This window comes from Anneissia japonica, unplaced genomic scaffold, assembly GCF_011630105.1.
Source record: "Anneissia japonica isolate Jap-2015-1 unplaced genomic scaffold, ASM1163010v1 scaffold287925_len434832_cov202, whole genome shotgun sequence".
Classification (NCBI taxonomy): domain Eukaryota; kingdom Metazoa; phylum Echinodermata; class Crinoidea; order Comatulida; family Comatulidae; genus Anneissia; species Anneissia japonica.
Genome location: NW_022701900.1, coordinates 350,225 through 370,277, shown reverse-complemented (window position 1 = coordinate 370,277; position 20,053 = coordinate 350,225). Strand labels below are relative to the sequence as shown.

Here is a 20,053-nt window from a genome sequence, read left to right as displayed (position 1 = left end):
CTTGCTATCATTCACAAAATATTTTTGCATTTAATTCACCTCTGTAATAGTTTTGTTTAAATTAACAAATTGGAAAGACTCTGAAATAAGGTCAGAGAACTCACTAGTCTCACATCGGGTTCCAGTGTAACCAGATGGGCAAGCACAGGAATACCCAATAGATGTTAGAGAGCAAGTTCCACCATTTAGACAGGGTGCAGATGCACAGGCTGTTGTAACCACTATTTGAAAAAAATCACATGGTGAAATACAGTGGTTAATACACAAATGATTACAAAGTCACACCTTCAAAATATTGTTACATTACATGAGCACATCATAAAAGCACACACACGAATAAAACATCAAGGTATACATAGGTTAAACAATTGAATAAACAACTGAAATGCTATAACAATTATAAGAAAATAGAAAATTTCAAGGTTATGGTCACAAAAAATACACAAAATAATTACCAAGTTGTGTTGCTGTCACTCACAAAATATTTTTGCATTTAATTCACCTCTGTTATAGTTTTATTTAAATTAACAAATCGGACAGATTTTGAGAAGAGGTCAGAGAACTCACCAGTCTCACATCGGGTTCCAGTGTAACCAGATAGGCAACTACAGGAATACCCAATAGATGTTACTGAGCAAGCTCCACCATTCAAACAGGGCGCAGATGTACAAGCTGTTGTAACCACTATTTGAAAAATTCACATGGTGAAATATAGTGGTTAATACACAAATGATTACAAAGTCACACACTCAAAGCATTGTTGCATACATGAACACACCATAAAAGCACACCTAAACCTAGGCCTATAAAAAAAAACTCAATTGTTTGCCGCCATCCGCCGCCCCTAAAGTCTGAAAAATGAGGGGTATGTTTTTTTTCCCCTAAAAGTTTTTTGACACGATTTTCATTTTACACGACCGTAGGTCCAACAGCTTAACCTGATACATAGTGCAGCAGTCTATTTTAATCACATGTCTTACTCCAAATATTCCGCAAGCTTCTCAGCATCTGTAAAAACCGGTCTATGATTTATTTACTTTCATCATGATAAATATGCATTTTTTTACCAAGTGTAACAGCGCCCTCAATTTTATGTTACTACTGAGTGCTTGTTTGCATTTCAATACTCAAAGTAGTCTAAGTGAAGACCCTTTATAGCAATGGTCTTAGGAGAGTGACTTTAGTAAGACCGACTAAGTGATAAAGCTGGCTTTATTTCGGTAGTTAAGACTACCAGTTAAGACCGTTGTATAGCAATCCGCCCCAGGGAGTGCTTGTTTGCGTTTCAATACTCAAAGTGGTCTAAGTGAAGACTGTTTTATAGCAATGGTCTTAGTAGTGTGACTTTAGTAAGACTACCTAAGTGATAAAGCCAGCTTTATCCAGTGCCTTTACTCAAGGAGTTAAGACTAATAGTTAAGACTGTTTTATTGCAATCTACCCATGTAGGCAGGAGGCTCCTAACCAACAAACAAACACAGAAACAGAAAAAGATAAACATACAAACAAAATCCGACGAAAATATAAAATCCTTGTGGAAGTACAAACAAACAAAATCCAATGAAAATATAACCTCCTTGGAGATGTAATAAAGACAATACAATCAAATGAATTCAGTAAATCATTATCTATATTAGGCCAAAAATTACTCTGTATCAAAGCAAAATTAAATATTGAACCAAATACAAATATTTTATAGATAATATGTTAATACAAAAATAGCGATCCTGATTTTTAAATGGGTCAGTCGGGGTTGGGCAACACAAAGCTGGTTTTTTTTTTTTCTCTCTAAACTAAACTAGGTACTTATAAACGCCACATGCTGTTTGACAGTCTGCTTGGGTATCAAAGTTGTTGGCATTTCCATCACAATAATTAGAAAATAAGGTACAACCACCTCTGTAATATTAAGGATGGCCCTGATTACTTGTTATTTACCGCCATGTGTTGTTTGACATTCTACTTGGGTTTCTAAGTTGTTGGCATTACCCTTACAAGTAACGCTACATTGTGTGTACGAAACAAATCTTACCTTAATTTTTTACAGATTTTGTGTTAGATGTGCTTTTGAAACATAAAGGGGGTTTCGGCCCTAATTATTTTTTTATTTACCTCCACATGATGTTTGACAATCGGTTATGGTCACAAAATTGTTGCCATTTTCACCACAATAATAAGCAAATGGAGTACAACCACTTGTACTGTCAGCGCAATATTTTTCAAATTACTTATTGTTATTTACCTCCACATGCTGCTTCACACAATGTATTGCTTTCAAAGTTGTTGGCATTTGCACCACAATAATAAGCAAATGGAGTACAACCACTTGTACTGCCAGCATAGTAATAACGCAAAACGCCTTGTGACCCCGGGCATGTCGCAGCTGTCCCAGCAGCTAAAGGTAAGGAACAGACACCTAAAAAACAATAATTAAAACATAAATTTGTTTGTTTCTAATAAACCAAGAATAAGTTACAAGAGCACACTGAACGGGCAAAACATGGATGGGTTAAATCAGGCATGAGCGAACCCATTTGCCAGACGCCAGTGTTTTTTACAGTCGGACAACAAGAATTTTAGGGGCCACTTGACATGAAATGTCTGGACTTCTAGACTTGTAAATACTTTCACGTTTTTCCATTAAGCCAACTTCAATAAAGGCCTAGTCTATTTTGTTTGCGCGTGTGGGGAATGCAATCTAGACAAACTAGGAAAGGGTAGTTAAATTGGGATTTAAAGTTGTTAAAGTAATCAAGAAATCATTCACTTCTAAGTGATGGAGACAATGTGCATATAAAATCCAAATATTGTAAAACTGGAGTTAAACATTGAGGGGTTAGGTCCTATAAATGAATCATTTTCCGGTCTCAATTATTTCACCATCTCGGAAAGATTCGTCCTCTCGGCCCATTCTTATAGTTATATTAGGTCTACAGTACAGTACTTGTCTTTCATTGAGAGGTAAGCATTTTTATTTATTTTGTAAAAAATTAAATGAGGATGTGTGAGGCTGTAAAATATCTCCGCGTAAAATATTGGGCCCAGAAATCCGTCGCCGCATTTCAAGAATATGAGCCGATTTCGACAGATATTTTGCAGAAAATTGAGGCCTTCATATTAGTAGGAACATAAGAATATTTACAATTCTGCACATCTATTTTTCTAGATGTTTTCCCATGCAATATGAATTTGAAACATTTTGAAGTTAGTATTAGAATTGATTAAGATCTGTAAATGGGATATGGCCACACCCTCCCCTTTCTCCAAATACCGTCATAAAACACAGTCTTCTCGTGTAGGCCCTATCGTGGGAATCAACCATACCTGGGAAATGTCTACTTGCAGTTGTCGTGACAATGGATTTTAAACCCGCAATAGGAATATGATCAACACACTCCTACATACATAGAATATTAATAATAATGCACCGGCTTTTGAACCACTATTTGAAAAATTCACAAGGTGAAATATAATGGTTAATACACAAATGAAGTTACACCCTCAAAATTTGTTGCATTACATGAGCACCAGAGAGGCATACACAAGGACAAAACATCAAAGTATACATAGGTTAAACAATTGAATAACAACTGAAATGCTATAACAATTATTAGAAAAAAGGACAAAATTTCAAGATTATGGTCACAAATGATACACAAATAATTATAAAGTTGTCTTGCTATCACTCACAAAATATTTTTGCATTTAATTCACCTCTGTAATAGTTTTGTTTAAATTAACAAATTGGAAAGCCTCCGAAATAAGGTCAGAGAACTCACTAGTCTCACATCGGGTTCCAGTGTAACCAGATGGGCAAGCACAGGAATACCCAATAGATGTTAGAGAGCAAGTTCCACCATTTAGACAGGGTGCAGATGCACAGGCTGTTGTAACCACTATTTGAAAAAAATCACATGGTGAAATACAGTGGTTAATACACAAATGATTACAAAGTCACACCTTCAAAATATTGTTACATTACATGAGCACATCATAAAAGCACACACACAAATAAAACATCAAAGTATACATAGGTTAAACAATTGAATAAACAACTGAAATGCTATAACAATTATAAGAAAATAGAAAATTTCAAGGTTACGGTCACAAAAAATACACAAATAATTACCAAGTTGTGTTGCTGTCACTCACAAAATATTTTTGCATTTAATTCACCTCTGTTATAGTTTTATTTAAATTAACAAATCGGACAGATTTTGAGAAGAGGTCAGAGAACTCACCAGTCTCACATCGGGTTCCAGTGTAACCAGATAGGCAACTACAGGAATACCCAATAGATGTTACTGAGCAAGCTCCACCATTCAAACAGGGCGCAGATGTACAAGCTGTTGTAACCACTATTTGAAAAATTCACATGGTGAAATATAGTGGTTAATACACAAATGATTACAAAGTCACACCCTCAAAGCATTGTTGCATACATGAACACACCATAAAAGCACACCTAAACCTAGGCCTATAAAAAAAACTCAATTGTTTGCCGCCATTCGCCGCCCCTAAAGTCTGAAAAATGAGGGGTATGTTTTTTTTCCCTAAAAGTTTTTTGACACGATTTTCATTTTTACACGACCGTCGGTTCAACAGCTTAACCTGATACATAGTGCAGCAGTCTATTTTAATCATGTGTCTTACTCCAAATATTCCGCAAGCTTCTCAGCATCTGTAAAAACCGGTCTATGTTTATTTACTTTCATCATGATAAATATGCATTTTTTTACCAAGTGTAACAGCGCCCTCAATTTTATGTTACTACTGAGTGCTTGTTTGCATTTCAATACTCAAAGTAGTCTAAGTGAAGACCCTTTATAGCAATGGTCTTAGGAGAGTGACTTTAGTAAGACCGACTAAGTGATAAAGCTGGCTTTATTCGAGGAGTTAAGACTACCAGTTAAGACCGTTGTATAGCAATCCGCCCCAGGGAGTGCTTGTTTGCGTTTCAATACTCAAAGTGGTCTAAGTGAAGACTGTTTTATAGCAATGGTCTTAATAGTGTGACTTTAGTAAGACTACCTAAGTGATAAAGCCAGCTTTATCCAGTGCCATTACTCAAGGAGTTAAGACTAATAGTTAAGACTGTTTTATTGCAATCTACCCCTGTAGGCAGGAGGCTCCTAACCAACAAACACAGAAACAGAAAAAGACAAACATACAAACAAAATCCGACGAAAATATAAAATCCTTGTGGAAGTACAAACAAACAAAATCCAATGAAAATATAACCTCCTTGGAGATGTAATAAAGACAATACAATCAAATGAATTCAGTAAATCATTATCTATATTAGGCCAAAAATTACTCTGTATCAAAGCAAAATTAAATATTGAACCAAATACAAATATTTTAGGCTCTTTGGTTTAATAGATAATATGTTAATACAAAAATAGCGATCCTGATTTTTAAATGGGTCAGTTGGGGTTGGGCAACACAAAGCTGGTTTTTTTTTTCTCTATAAACTAAACTAGGTACTTATAAACGCTACATGCTGTTTGACAGTCTGCTTGGATATCAAAGTTGTTGGCATTTCCATCACAATAATTAGAAAATAAGGTACAACCACCTCAGTAATATTAAGGTTGGCCCTGATTACTTGTTATTTACCGCCATGTCTTGTTTGACATTCTGCTTGGGTTTCTAAGTTGTTGGCATTACCCTTACAAATAACCCTACATTGTGTGTACGAAACAAATCTTACCCTAATTTTTTACAGATTTTGTGTTAGATGTGCTTTTGATACATAAAGGGGGTTTCGGCCCTAATTATTTTTTTATTTACCTCCACATGATGTTTGACAATCGGTTATGGTCACAAAATTGTTGCCATTTTCACCACAATAATAAGCAAATGGAGTACAACCACTTGTACTGTCAGCGCAATATTTTTCAAATTACTTATTGTTATTTACCTGAACATGCTGCTTCACACAATGCACTACTTTCAAAGTTGTTGGCATTTTCACCACAATAATAAGCAAATGGGGTACAACCACTTGTACTGCCAGCATAGTAATAACGCAAAACTGCTTGTGTCCCTGGGCATGTCGCAGCCGTCCCAGCAGCTAAAGGTAAGGAACAGACACCTGAAAAACAATAATTAAAACATAAATTTGTTTGTTTTTATTAAACCAAGAATAAGTTACAGTCCAATTAGAATTTATAGCAATAATTTTCAATGCAAAATTCATTTATAATATCAATCAGCAGTAATGTAATTAAAACGATAATAGTTGAATTATGTTCCCAATGTTATTTCATATTGCAATGTTGATGACCAAATTGTATATGAATTGATGTGTGTGCAAAAATTAAATAAACAAACAAACAAACCAACCAAATTTTTTTTTAAATATTGAGCTTTCTATTGGATACATGTAGCATGCATAGATTAACGACTCAAAAATAAGGGTGCATGTTTTGACATTGTTTAAAATCCCATGAAAGTAAACAAAAAAAGAAATACCATGAAATTTGACAAGATTACATTGTCCTTTAATGACCTTTAATTTCTCCAAAATTCAAGGTTTTCCCCCTCTTAAATGTGATTTGATCTCATTCTTAGGCCTGTCTCTTATACACATCTAGATGTGTATAAGAGACAGGGCCTATTATTAAATATTGGAATGGTACCTTATATATTTATAACCAGGTAGCAGAGCAGCTTAGCTCAGTTGCCTAAACTGGTGGTAGCCTCTGTGTGCGCTAAAACGTGGGGATCTCTAGGTCTCCGATTCAAATAAAATCAAATCATTATTTATTCATCACTCAAAATGCCATTTTTCAAATTCAACCCATTGGGTTGAATTTTACAAAAGTAAAGGGTTCAAGCAGAAAACTCTAAACAATCAACATTTAAACATTTTTCAACAAATAGACCCACATCACAATAACAGCAAAATGAACTCACTAGTCTCACATCGGGTTCCAGTGTAACCAGATGGGCAAGTACAAGAATACCCAATAGTTGTTAGAGAGCAAGTTCCACCATTTAGACAGGGTGCAGATGCACAGGCTGTTGTAACCACTATTTGAAAAAAATCACATGGTGAAATACAGTGGTTAATACTGTACACAAATGATTACAAAGTCACACCTTCATAAAAGCACACACAAGGATAAAACATCAAAGTATACAAAGGTTAAACAATTGTATAAACAACTGAAATGCTATAATAATTATTAGAAAATGGGAGAAAATTTCAAGATTATGGTCACAAAAAATACACAAATAATTACAAAGTTGTGTTGTTGTCACTCACAAAATATTTTTGCATTTAATTCACCTCTGTTATAGTTTTAATTAAATTAACAAATCAGACAGCCTTTGAGAAGAGGTCAGAGAACTCACCAGTCTCACATCGGGTTCCAGTATAACCAGATGGGCAACTACAGGAATACCCAGTAGATGTTACTGAGCAAGCTCCACCATTCAAACAGGGCGCAGATGTACAAGCTGTTGTAACCACTATTTGAAAAATTCACATGGTGAAATATAGTGGTTAATACACAAATGATTACAAAGTCACACACTCAAAGTATTGTAGCATACATGAGCACATCATAAAAGCACACCTAAACCTAGGCCTATAAAAAAAACTCAATTGTTTGCCGCCATCCGCCGCCCCTAAAGTCTGAAAAATGAGGGGTATGTTTTTTTTTCCATAAAAGTTTTTTTCGACACGATTTTCATTTTACACGACCGTCGGTTCCACAGCACGCCAATCACGACTGTTTCACACTTGGTTAACCCTAAACTTTTCTCTCCTCGTGGTTGGTACTACTACTACCAAGGTGATACAATGTCGGTTGTTGCGATTTTTACCTTTTTTAACACTTAATAAGTAAATGAAGCTGGTGAGCTTGACCTGATACATAGTGCAGTAGTTTATTTTAATCACGTGTCTTACTCCAAGTGTAACAGCGCCCTCAATTTTATGTTACCACAGAGTGCTTGTTTGCATTTCAATACTCAAAGTAGTCTAAGTGAATACCCTTTTATAGCAATGGTCTTAGGAGCCAGAGTGACTTTAGTAAGACCGACTAAGTGATAAAGCTGGCTTTATTCAGGGAGTTCAGACTACCAGTTAAGACCGTTGTATAGCAATCCGCCCCAGGGAGTGCTTGTTTGCGTTTCAATACTCAAAGTGGTCTAAGTGAAGACTGTTTTATAGCAATGGTCTTAGCAGTGTGACTTTAGTAAGACTGCCTAAGTGATAAAGCCAGCTTTATCCAGTGCCTTTATTCAAGGAGTTAAGACTGTTTATTGCAATCCTCCCCTGTAGGTAGGAGGCTCCTAACAAACAAACACAGAAAAAGAAAAAACATACAAACAAAATCCGATGAAAATATAAAATCCTTGTGGAAGTACAAACAAACAAAATCCAATGAAAATATAACCTCCTTGGAGATGTAATAAAGACAATACAATCAAATGAATTCAGTAAATCATTATCTATATTAGGCCAAAAATTACTCTGTATCAAAGCAAAATTAAATATTGAACCAAATAAAAATATTTTAGGCTCATTGGTTTAATAGATGTTAATACAAAAATAGCGATCCTGATTTTTAAATGGATCAGTTGGGCTTGGGCAACACAAAGCTGGTTTTTTTTTTGCTCTAAACTAAACTAGGTACTTATAAACGCTACATGCTGTTTGACAGTCTGCTTGGGTATCAAAGTTGTTGGCATTTCCATCACAATAATTAGAAAATAAGGTACAACCACTTCTGTAATATTAAGGTTGGCCCTGATTACTTGTTATTTACCGCCATGTCTTGTTTGACATTCTGCTTGGGTTTCTAAGTTGTTGGCATTACCCTTACAAGTAACCCTACATTGTGTGTACGAAACAAATCTTACCCTAATTTTTTACAGATTTTGTGTTAGATGTGCTTTTGAAACATAAAGGGGGGTTTCAGCCCTAATTATTTTTTTATTTACCTCCACATGATGTTTGACAATCGGTTATGGTCACAAAATTGTTGCCATTTTCACCACAATAATAAGCATATGGAGTACAGCCACTTGTACTGTCAGCGCAATATTTTTCAAATTACTTATTGTTATTTACCTGAACATGCTGCTTCACACAATACACTACTTTCAAAGTTGTTGGCATTTTCACCACAATAATAAGCAAATGGGGTACAACCACTTGTACTGCCAGCATAGTAATAACGCAAAACTGCTTGTGCCCCTGGGCATGTCGCAGCCGTCCCAGCAGCTAAAGGTAAGGAACAGACACCTGAAAAACAATAATTAAAACATAAATTTGTTTGTTTCTATTAAACCAAGAATAAGTTACAGTCGAATTAGAATTTATAGCAATAATTTTCAATGCAAAATTCATTTATAATATCAATCAGCAGTAATGTAATTAAAACGATAATAGTTGAATTATGTTCCCAATGTTATTTCATGTTGCAATGTTGATGACCAAATTGTATATGAATTGATGAGTGTGCAAAAATTAAATAAACAAACAAACCAACCAACCAAATTTGTTTTTTAAATATTGAGCTTTCTATTGGATGCATGTAGCACGCATAGATTAACGACTCAAAAATAAGGGTGCATGTTTTGACATTGTTTAAAATCCCATGAAAGTAAACAAAAAAAGAAATACCATGAAATTTGACAAGATTACAGTGTCCTTTAATGACCTTTAATTTCTCCAAAATTCAAGGTTTCCCCCTCTTAAATGTGATTTGATCTCATTCTTAGGCCTATTCCTTAGAGAAAAAAAAATCAAAGACACAGGCAATATATTATAAGGCCTATATTTCAACAATACTTAGTAGTTGGATAGGTAGTCTTTTTTTTTTATAGATCGATGAACCGATAGACATGGAACTTTAGTACATAAATTATTAGACGTACAAACACTATTTTAATTTTATTTAATTGAAGGCTGATCAGAGACGTATACGGGGGGGGGGTAGCTGCGACATTGAACGCCCAAGACCGCGGGCGAATACTAGAATCTTCTAAGTAAGTGGTTGGCTGAATTGTTTTGGTCGGAAAAGAGAAATTTTCTCGGTGAATTGATTTTTGCACAAGATAACGAAAGCTCTCTAATGACTCAAGCTACTGCATATTTTAATAAAACCAATTTCTTCTAATATTAAATACATTTCTCCTGAATTCGTGATAATTCGTTATCATGCATAGACTTGTGCTAAATGCGTGATAAATTTATGATCATGCGTGTGTATCTGCAAAATGCGAAATCCTCCAAAATCACTTTGAAATGCAGGAACGTCCTGCACGATGCGCAAAAGTTGGTAACTATGTTTCATTTATTTGGTCTCAGTAAAATACAAAAACAACTAGTTACAATAAAAGAAAGTAAAAGAATAAAATATGTGAAACAGGCAGAGACAGAATTCCTAAAAATGAAACAAATCAATATCAAGTAGGTCTCCTAGCGCACTATTCCGATTGCACTTAAATAATAAAATGTACAATTAAAAATATTTAAAATCTGAAAAAATTTGCTTTAACAACAGACAAATATAGATTGTAAGACATATTGGAAATATAATTTAAGATCGTTTAAAAATGCTTTATGATTCAAAACCAATAAATTCCTAGTTTCTACAGGCAATTCCTCCCAAGCATGTGCAAACAAATGTAACACAAAATATTCAGAGAATTTGTAATTAAAAAGTATCACAAACATGTTGCAATTTGTGGGGTTCCCCCATTTAGGCCTAAATGTAATTAAAAAGTATCCAAATCATATTGCATAAAATAAACTTATGTATAAGTTATTCCTATGTATTTATAGGAGCTAACCTGAGTCAGAGCATTTAAACCAATATTATATACATGAGCATTATTCTGTAGCCTTGATGATAGTTATGTGCATCGACTTGCACTTTGATGAGTTGCACTCCAATTGATAATAATATTTCCCTCAAGACATACACAATAAGAAAATACTCTTTCGTTGTGAAGTCAAATACAGTACAGATTATTTACATTTTATATAGTAAGATACCCTAAAAAATGAACAAAATCTGATTCTAGGGACTTACCAGCTGTTTAACATCGTGATTCAGTGTAGGTACTTGGACACGTACAGTTATACGATGTTACAAAGTTGTTACACTCCTCTCCATTAAGGCATGGAGAACTATCACACAGATTTGACATTGCAATATTCACAAATTTGTCCATTAAAGTTAAGTCACAGAACAAGATACTGTAATACTTTCTTGTCATAATATTAGGTACCCAGTCCATATAAAGAATTATATACAATTGTGAAAGTGAGCAAAATGAATTGATGGGATTCAATTCTAGAGACTACCAATGGCGGTTTCACATCGTGATTCAGTATAGGTACAGACCTGCCAACCCTTCTGGAGATTATTTTAAGAATCTTAAAAAAATCTGGAGATTTACTAAAAAATCTGGGAGGTTTCAAAATTAACCAAAAGGTGATGCAAGATACCAAAAAAGTCATGTCACTACAAATCATTGGCCATTGGTGGCGACATTCCAATTGAAAATGGCTGCTTGTTTATTGCACCGCGAAGCACACAGGCGGCGAATACATTGAATAATAACTATCAAATCAATAAAAGTATGCATAAATCGGAGTATTTTTGGGGAGGGGGGTGGCCTGTGAAATCGGGTGAAAATTACATTTGATCGGGAGAACTGCAGATTTGTTTAAATATCGGGTGACACCCGACAGGATCGGGTGACACCCAACAGGATCGGGTGAGTTGGCAGGTCTGCATGTACACGTATATGATGTTACCAAGTTGTTACACGCCCCTCCATTAAGGCATGGAGAACTATTACATGGATTTGTAGAAACTATTCGACTGAAGCAAAGTAAAATAAACAAAAGAAAAAAACATTGAAAATGTTTGTAAATCATTTTCTAGAAATATTGGTGTTCTTAACAAAGTCAAAACATTTTTACCAAAAGGCTTCACTCTATCAACTGTACTGCTCATTGGTTTTACCATATACTATGGTTTGCTACTATGGGGAAATGCTAGTAAAGTGTATATCAACAAACTGTTTCTATTACAAAAACATGCATTAAGAACAATATCACACAGTTCGTATCTGTGTCTAACTAAACCATTATTTCTTAAATATAATGTTTTAAATATCTTTGACATGTATACAAGTGAATTTGCTACTTTTACAGTATGTACAAATAAGCATGACACTTACTTTCATACATTTTCCCTCAACTGCTTGTTTGTTTCTATATTGTATGGGCTTGTTCTTGAATATGCTTAAATTTTTAATGTAAAGGTGGTGCAATATTTTACAAGCAATTTGCTTTTATTTGTATCTCCTCAATCTATTTTTTTTTCATTATTTTTGTTGATGTGTATTTTTTTATGGTTAATATACAGGGTATGTATTGTATCATATACTGTAAACTACATACAGTAATGCACAATCCATTAAAACATTAACTAAGCACCAGCTGCATCTTGAAGAAATATCAATGATTTTACTATTACTTGTACATTAAAGCCATCCATACAATAAACCCATACCAAAATGAACATACTAACTACTGTATATCATACACGCCTACTCTATAACACCACCACAAATCATACACCATGCACACACAAACATTGAATAAAATGTCAAAAACAATCTAATACAGTAATTCATTGCATCACATCAGGCCAAAAAAAAAGATATATTTTTTTTATTACTATATTTAAAAAAAGAGCAACCCTAGATTTTCAAGTATTTGGGGTCAGTCAGGCTTTGGAAAATGTTTATATTTTTTTTACATTATTAAGCACATTATTTTTCAAATTACTTATTGTTATTTACCTGAACATGCTGCTTCACACAATGCACTGCTTTCAAAGTTGTTGGCATTTTCACCACAATAATAAGCAAATGGGGTACAACCACTTGTACTGCCAGCATAGTAATAACGCAAAACTGCTTGTGCCCCTGGGCATGTCGCAGCCGTCCCAGCAGCTAAAGGTAAGGAACAGACATCTGGAAAACAATAATTAAAACATAAACTTGTCTTTATTTACATTGAATTTTCATTAGGTTTTAAACTACTTTAATAATTTATTCATTTCAAGTATGAGTTTTGGCCATAAGTATAACATAGGGAACCCAGTATGAACTGAATTTCCGAATTTAGATTTATATTGGTCCTTACAAAAAATGATTACAGGCACAATTCCTCAGTAAAAATATACTATAAGCAAGAGTTACAAGTTATTCATACTAAAAATGTTAAATATTTTTAGATATACTGAAATACAATTCATATAATAAAAGAGTTGCCTATTAAAATATCATAATACACATACTATGTATGAAAAATATGGAAAAAGAATGAAAGAATGAATGCATGGGAAATGAAAGAATGATTGAATGGGTGAGCAATTAAATGAGTGAATGCATGAATGAGCGAATGAGTTTATGAATGAATAAATGAATGAATTAACGAACGAACAAACCAACGAATGAACGAATGAATGGATGAGTGAATGAATGAATGATTGGATAAACTAATGAATGAATGTATGGATGAATGAAATGGAGACAGATGGATTGTATAAATTAGAGAATGCAGTAGCATGGGGAAAGGTGGGGGATAAAAAAATTTAAACCCAGGTTTTCCTATCCCTCACTAGAAATGTTCTAAGCACAAAAAATTCCAATCACGTAAAAGTACGTAGATAAAAACAACATACAAGCACCAGAAATTACCCGTCGAGTACAGTAGTCGAATACCCCCTAAAAGAGCCCAAAAGTACCTCAGGTCCGGGCGGATTCAAGGGGGCCGGGGGGGATGCTATCAAAATTTGAACAAAATTGAGAAAAATTGAGTCTAAGAGTGCCATTTCCGGCCATCTAGAGGTGCCATAATCATAAAATGTAATTACCTCAGCCCCAACCATGATGAAAGTCCCTCTCTGGGCCCTATTGTATTTCAAATTTCTGTATCCCGCCACTATCAGCCCCACTATGTTTGTAATGGCATTGTCAGACTAAGCTTTCAAATAGTATTTTCAACAATATGACATACCCTAGGCCTAAGCCTGCTCCACGGATCTGTTGCTGCTATCATATCAGCTCCCTCAATTTAACCCATATTCCCCATCAGTCTCCACCTCCCTCCATGTCAATACTCTACACCGCAACGTACAGTGAGTGAGCTACCATTGCACTCACAAAAAGCCAGACTCTTGTTAACAAAGCAGGAGTCTCACGGAAACTGAGATGGCCTTAGTGGCGGTTCCGGGATGTGGGGTGTTTTAGACGAACCCCCTCTGTAAATAAAATACTACTGCATCCTGGCTTACAAAATGCATGCTAACCTAGCCTATGATGCACAGGTTGGCAGATCGGAGAAACTAAGCTCAGCCCAACTAGCCTCCAATTAAATAAAATTAAAAACACTGTTTTTGGTTCGACGTCCTAATATTTTATGTACGAAAGTGCTTCACGCCTATCGGTTCGTCACGTAATTTTGTGCTCTGGATAGGTAGGCTAATGTATTAAAATTCAGAATCAAATGAGTCAATTCAATCACTGGTTTTATTTTTGCAAAGATTCAAATACAAGTCCCATAAAAGAAGGACTGCAAACTATGTCTTATCGCCATAACCATACACTCTTTGCCATAATGTACAGAATAGCACTGGAATCTGGAACAAAATACAACTTTTATTGTTTTAATTAGATTTTGGCCTACTCCATTATAAATATTGTATTTGCGTTGCGAATTATTGATACAATTTAGTTAACTGGTACTGGTATTGGGTATTTATAATGCGCCTTTCCCTTGCAGTTATGAAGCGCAAGCCAAGCCTCAATAATTCAGGAAAACAATTGGTAGGCATAAAATCAGTCATTATTCTTATTGAACCCCATGCATTACAATAGTACAGTCACACAAACAACAAAGACAAATAAACAGATTACAACAATAAAAAACAAAGGAAAAAGCAGCAAAAAGAGGGGAAAACAAGTAAGTCTTGAGTACATGTTTAAAAAGATTAGGATCTGAGATATCTCTAATGTCAGTTGGAAGATTATTCCAAAGCTTAGAAGCAACAAGGAAATGAAAAACCTCCAATTCTCTTGTTGTAACGTAGCATAATGAAATGTACAGATGAAGAGAAATGTATTGTACGTGTAGGGATACTGTACATTGTTTGAGAAAAAAATATATAAATAGAAAAAACTATAGATACATTTGTGAACAGTGAGAATAATTTTGAAAATAATTCTATCATTAACTCGCAGCCAATGAAGTTCATTTATGAGAGGAGCAGATCTGTGTGTACGAGGATCACATGAAAAGACTAAAGCGAGCAACAGAGTTTTGCAATTTATGCAGCCTATCAATGTCTTTCTTGGAGAGACTACATAGAGTGAGTTACAATTATAGTGAATTCGCGATAGTACGAGGGCTTAAATGACTACTGAGTGATCAATTTCACATTTTTGCTTAGTCCACTTCTAAATGGGGATACTAAATATAAAAGTGATAAGGGCACTTTTTTGGTCCCGAAGGTGTCCCCCTATAGTAGGGGTTCTACTGTAATTTTATTAATATTAGCCTGGTTCTCACAAGGGCCCTAGTATCCGGATCGGGAGCTAACCGTTAACACCTGCGTGAGAACGGCCAATTGGTTAGCGCTAACCGTTAGCAGTATCCGGATACTGCTAACGGTTAGCAAGTGCTATCGGTTAGCAAGTTGAGCGCGTTTTTATCATCAACCCATCACACGTACGCGTTTACAATTTCCAGTTTCTTATTGGCCAGTGATTCGATCATCATATTTTTAGTATCCAGATCGTGATTTTCTCGTATGGATGCATGGCAGCTAACGGTTAGCAGGATCCATTAGCAGTCATGTGAGAACATAGCCACTGTCACTGAACAGAGGGGTGTGTTCTAGTTAGGATGTACACTTTCTTGCGTCCTCAAGTGATGGCGATGGTGATTAAGAGGAGGATGATGATGATGATGACATAGGTGGTGGAATAGTTGAGCGATGGAAGAATTAATGACATCAAAATAAGCCCATCATAAATGTGGCCAAAGCAAAATCACATTTTTACATCACCATCATAGGACATCTTAGGACAAAATTATGCTAAATTTGTCAAAATTATGCCTAGCACATATGCTAGATGCTAAAGGGGTCTAAATTATGCCAAAAAGCATAATTATGCCAATTCTGGTCACTATGTTACAATTTATACCCACTTGCCTCACATGACCAACCTACAGAATGTACGTCTACTGTATGCGTGGCTGATGTTTATTCTGCATTGACTTGAGACCTTGTTATCATTATATTTATTTTATTGCATGTCGTTAACTTCATGTTTTGAACGCATTTTTATCATTTTAAGTGTGGCAATGTTTCAAAAGTGTAGTTTTCGAATAAATAATAATTATTTTATAACCAGATGTGACGGAACTAGGGGGTTCTGCGTTATGGAGAGTAATGTGTGACCGGAAATGGTCTGAAGTCAGTTGGTTGTTACCATGCGTCAGTGATGTTGGAGTACAGCAAGATGAAACTATTTATGTAATGCATGAATAAAGTTCGGGGTTTGTTGGGTAGTGAAATGATTATTAACAATTATGCAAATGTTACATGAACACCTGGGAAGGAAGGTGCAATCACGTTCTGCTGCCTAGCAAACGTCTGTACTGTAGCGTGGGGGGGGGGGGGGGGGGGCTAGACTGCCTAGCCTACTGATGTACTGTGTAGCGGGAAAGATGAGGCATAATAAGAAGACTAGCCTAGGCCTAGCCTAGGCCTAAGTACACAGTGCAATTATATGTGATAGAAAATACACTTTCGAAAGAAATAAATTAAAATAAGAAAAAAAAAATAACTAAGAATAATTCATTTGCAGACGTACCTTGTTTAAGTATTATACAAAGCTAACAATGCAGCTCTTGTAGCCCTAGCTAGGCACATCCATGTGCAAAGCAGTGGTGTTTGTTTTTCATGAAAAAAGCACGCCGGGAAAGTTTGCCTTACCATGAAAAGGTGACGTAATCTAGCTTATGACGTATGCATGCTAACTATAGCGTGAGTGTGACGACACCAAAAAATAAAAATTTTCTATTATAACCAAAATATTAATAACTACAAGGTTTGTGGGCGTAAATTCCCTTAATAATTGTTCATACTTAATATTGAATTCTGGTTCTAATTAAGCTTGTTTTACGAAAGTAATTTTCAATTACAATTGTTTTCTGTCTCTGTGACTACCAGGCTATTTTTTAGTTTCTGGCTGTTTTTGCAGATTCAGATCAGCGCTGTCCCCTATAATTCCTGTAGCCGGAGGGTCATGGTGATGTCTTTCCTGATCCTGACTCCACACCCACCAATAAGATTCAATAAGATTCATTAAGATTCGATAAATTCAATATGATTCATTAGATTTAAGTTATTTGAATATGTCTCTTTGGAGTTCTTTGTTAGTTTACTTTTTCCTTTATTCCTCTCTGAATTGTACCTTGATCAATCACTTGAATTTCATTTGTACCCTGTTGTTCAAATGACAATAAAAAATAACGTATCGTATCGTAATTTTTTCGCTGTGCGAGATGTCTTCGCGGTGACGAAAGAATTAGGAATTTTTGAATCTAAAACCTAAAATTTTTTGAACCTAGAACCTAAAAAAAAAAAATCAAGCCGAGCGTCCACTAATTGAAAAAAATAGTGGACGGTGGGGAATAGGCAAATAACATTGGGAGTTACAGTGATGTCGTCACGATTGACTTAATACGAATTAATGGTAGACCATCTCCTTTCCATACAAATTACAGATCCCACTGACGCCTCAGTCGAGAAATACGAGTACGTTCCACTTCTGACTCTGTTTTTTATTTATTTATTCTGAGTTGTGCTTCGCACACGCCGCTGAGGGCGGCGTTCCAGGAACCCTACGTCTAGTAAGCAGTCAATTCGTATTGTGCATACCTCTGCCCTGCCCTGAACTACCAATCAGTGGTGCGGTCCGTGTATGGTGGGTGATTCCATTATTTTCCGTCCCGGTGCCTGAATTACAGAAAAACATGATGGGCTACTCCATCGTTTTCTTTTATGCTCGGGATAAAAAATAGCAGCTCCGTGACCTTGACTCATTCTTCCCCAAACTTCTTTCTTTAAATATTATGTAATATTTTATTCCAATAAATTCTAAGATAATCCATTCATTAGGTAATCTTGTAAACACACAGACAGCGGTGAATACACCTTCTGGCGGAGATAATTAAGTTAGTGCACCAGAGTGATGAGCAGGGAAATCTTAAAGTATATGGAAATTATAGATAGGAACTCAAAGAAAAAAAACACACATTTTCATTCTATAAAAGATTCCAAGGCTCTGTCTAAATAAAGATTCTTTCAAAGTTCACATAATAAGCTTAAACCCAACACGCCACCCGCGTACACACTGATTGGTCTACTGATTTACATTACCGATTTTTTTTTTCTAAAGCATCGAAGCGAGTTAGAATTCAACATTCCTAGCTACACACCTTTAAATACCTTAGAATAAAAGATTGTGGAACAAGTAAAGTCAATTTACCCTTAAGCTCATTTCTACAGGTCTACTGTCACAAAATGTCTATTACCTCCCTCTATTGTTATTATGGGTTAAAAAGGTGTTAGAAAATTGATGTAAATCTTTGCTATTTAGGTTATCAATCTAAGAATACCGTATTTAAAGATAAAAATGGATAACTATGCCTCCCCACCCCCACCTTTTCCGCGAAAAGGTTGTGGACCATAATCAAATTGTTAATTTTGAAGTATTATAATAGTCAGTGAATAAATGTACGTAGCCAATTAGCCTTCCAGTAGGCCCTATCTTCTTTTTCAATAAACGATGCACCCATTGCTTTATTTGATATTTCATACATGACTAACATATGAAATAATATATTGAATGTTACTTTTGAATATTCTGACTTAAAATTGCGTTGAAAGGAACTAAACTGTGTACTTATATCCTTTTGCAAAGTTTGTCAACATGTCTTGAATCAGAAAACCCACGGCAAAAGGGCATAACTGAAATTTTGAGCACAAAAATCAATATTTATAGAAAAATGTGTGCCACACTGGAAGAGACATCATTTGTCTATTTGAATACATAAACCATGAAATCAAATACTAAAACACATTTTAGGGCTAAATAAACTACACATTTTGCTTAATATCTCCAAAATAGCAAATTGTCAGTTATTCCCTTTTGCCATGGGAGGGCAGTATTCACATCAAATTAGATTACAACTTGTTGAGTAAATGAGAATGGCCAAAAAGACTGTACCAAATTAACAAAAAATAAATAAATTAATAAAATATTAAGGTAATTCAATTTGTATACGTTGAATACAAGTTTTAACAATTTAGCTTCAAACACAGGGACAGATGATAGTTATAATTTTGCTTAGACATTGCAGAGATCATCTGTGTTTCAGTGGCAGTAATTGTTCTTTTTAATGCATATGACAGCTCTGCAATCCTCGAGTCTCAGCCACTCCCATTTTTTTCACAAACTTAGTTCCCCACTTAAGGGTGACTGAGTGTTTGCTACTATACTGCACACATAGACACACACCCTTGTATTGAAGACATTATTTTGATTATCAATAAAGGATAGGCCTCTATTACACCCAATGACGCATTACTAGTTTTAGCTGCACTTCATCAGCAATGTAAAAACTTCATAAAAAAGGAGTAAAATTTAATGTATACTGTATTTGAAAAGGTTCATATTACAATATCCAAAATGATAAAAGAAAAATACAATTAGAAAAAAACAATTAGAAAAACTCAGAAATTCGAATAACAAGCTGAAGAAGGTTGATCTGGGTGTTAGCAAAGAGTATAAATAGAACAAGAGAGCCAACCAAGGTAATTCAACAAAAGGACGCACATCTCCGCTCTCGAACATAGCGCGTGCGTACAGTCCTTTGATCTTTACTGTGGCATCGACAATCCGATACTAGTTGCGAGTACAGCCGTCAATTATT

At 35.1% G+C, this 20,053-nt stretch overlaps 1 protein-coding gene and 1 long non-coding RNA gene across 2 annotated transcripts in view; both read right to left on the bottom strand.

Annotated features, from left to right (window-relative positions):
• The window catches only part of LOC117103753 (neurogenic locus notch homolog protein 2-like), a gene marked incomplete at its 3' end in the record, with an annotated part of 81,546 nt that extends 63,453 nt beyond the window's left edge, over positions 1-18,093 (bottom strand). Inside the window, 9 exon segments of the mRNA XM_033244363.1 lie at positions 2,243-2,416; positions 3,780-3,896; positions 4,242-4,358; positions 5,924-6,097; positions 6,922-7,038; positions 7,363-7,479; positions 9,089-9,262; positions 12,844-13,017; positions 17,997-18,093. Coding sequence (XP_033100254.1) covers positions 2,243-2,416; positions 3,780-3,896; positions 4,242-4,358; positions 5,924-6,097; positions 6,922-7,038; positions 7,363-7,479; positions 9,089-9,262; positions 12,844-13,017; positions 17,997-18,093 — 1,261 coding nt within the window.
• On the bottom strand, positions 202-2,209 carry LOC117103743. Its single transcript, XR_004444646.1, has 3 exons — positions 2,113-2,209; positions 568-684; positions 202-221 (listed from the first exon to the last, which is right to left on the bottom strand). It is a non-coding gene; the product is annotated as an uncharacterized LOC117103743 (long non-coding RNA).
• Positions 18,094-20,053: the final 1,960 nt, after the last annotated feature.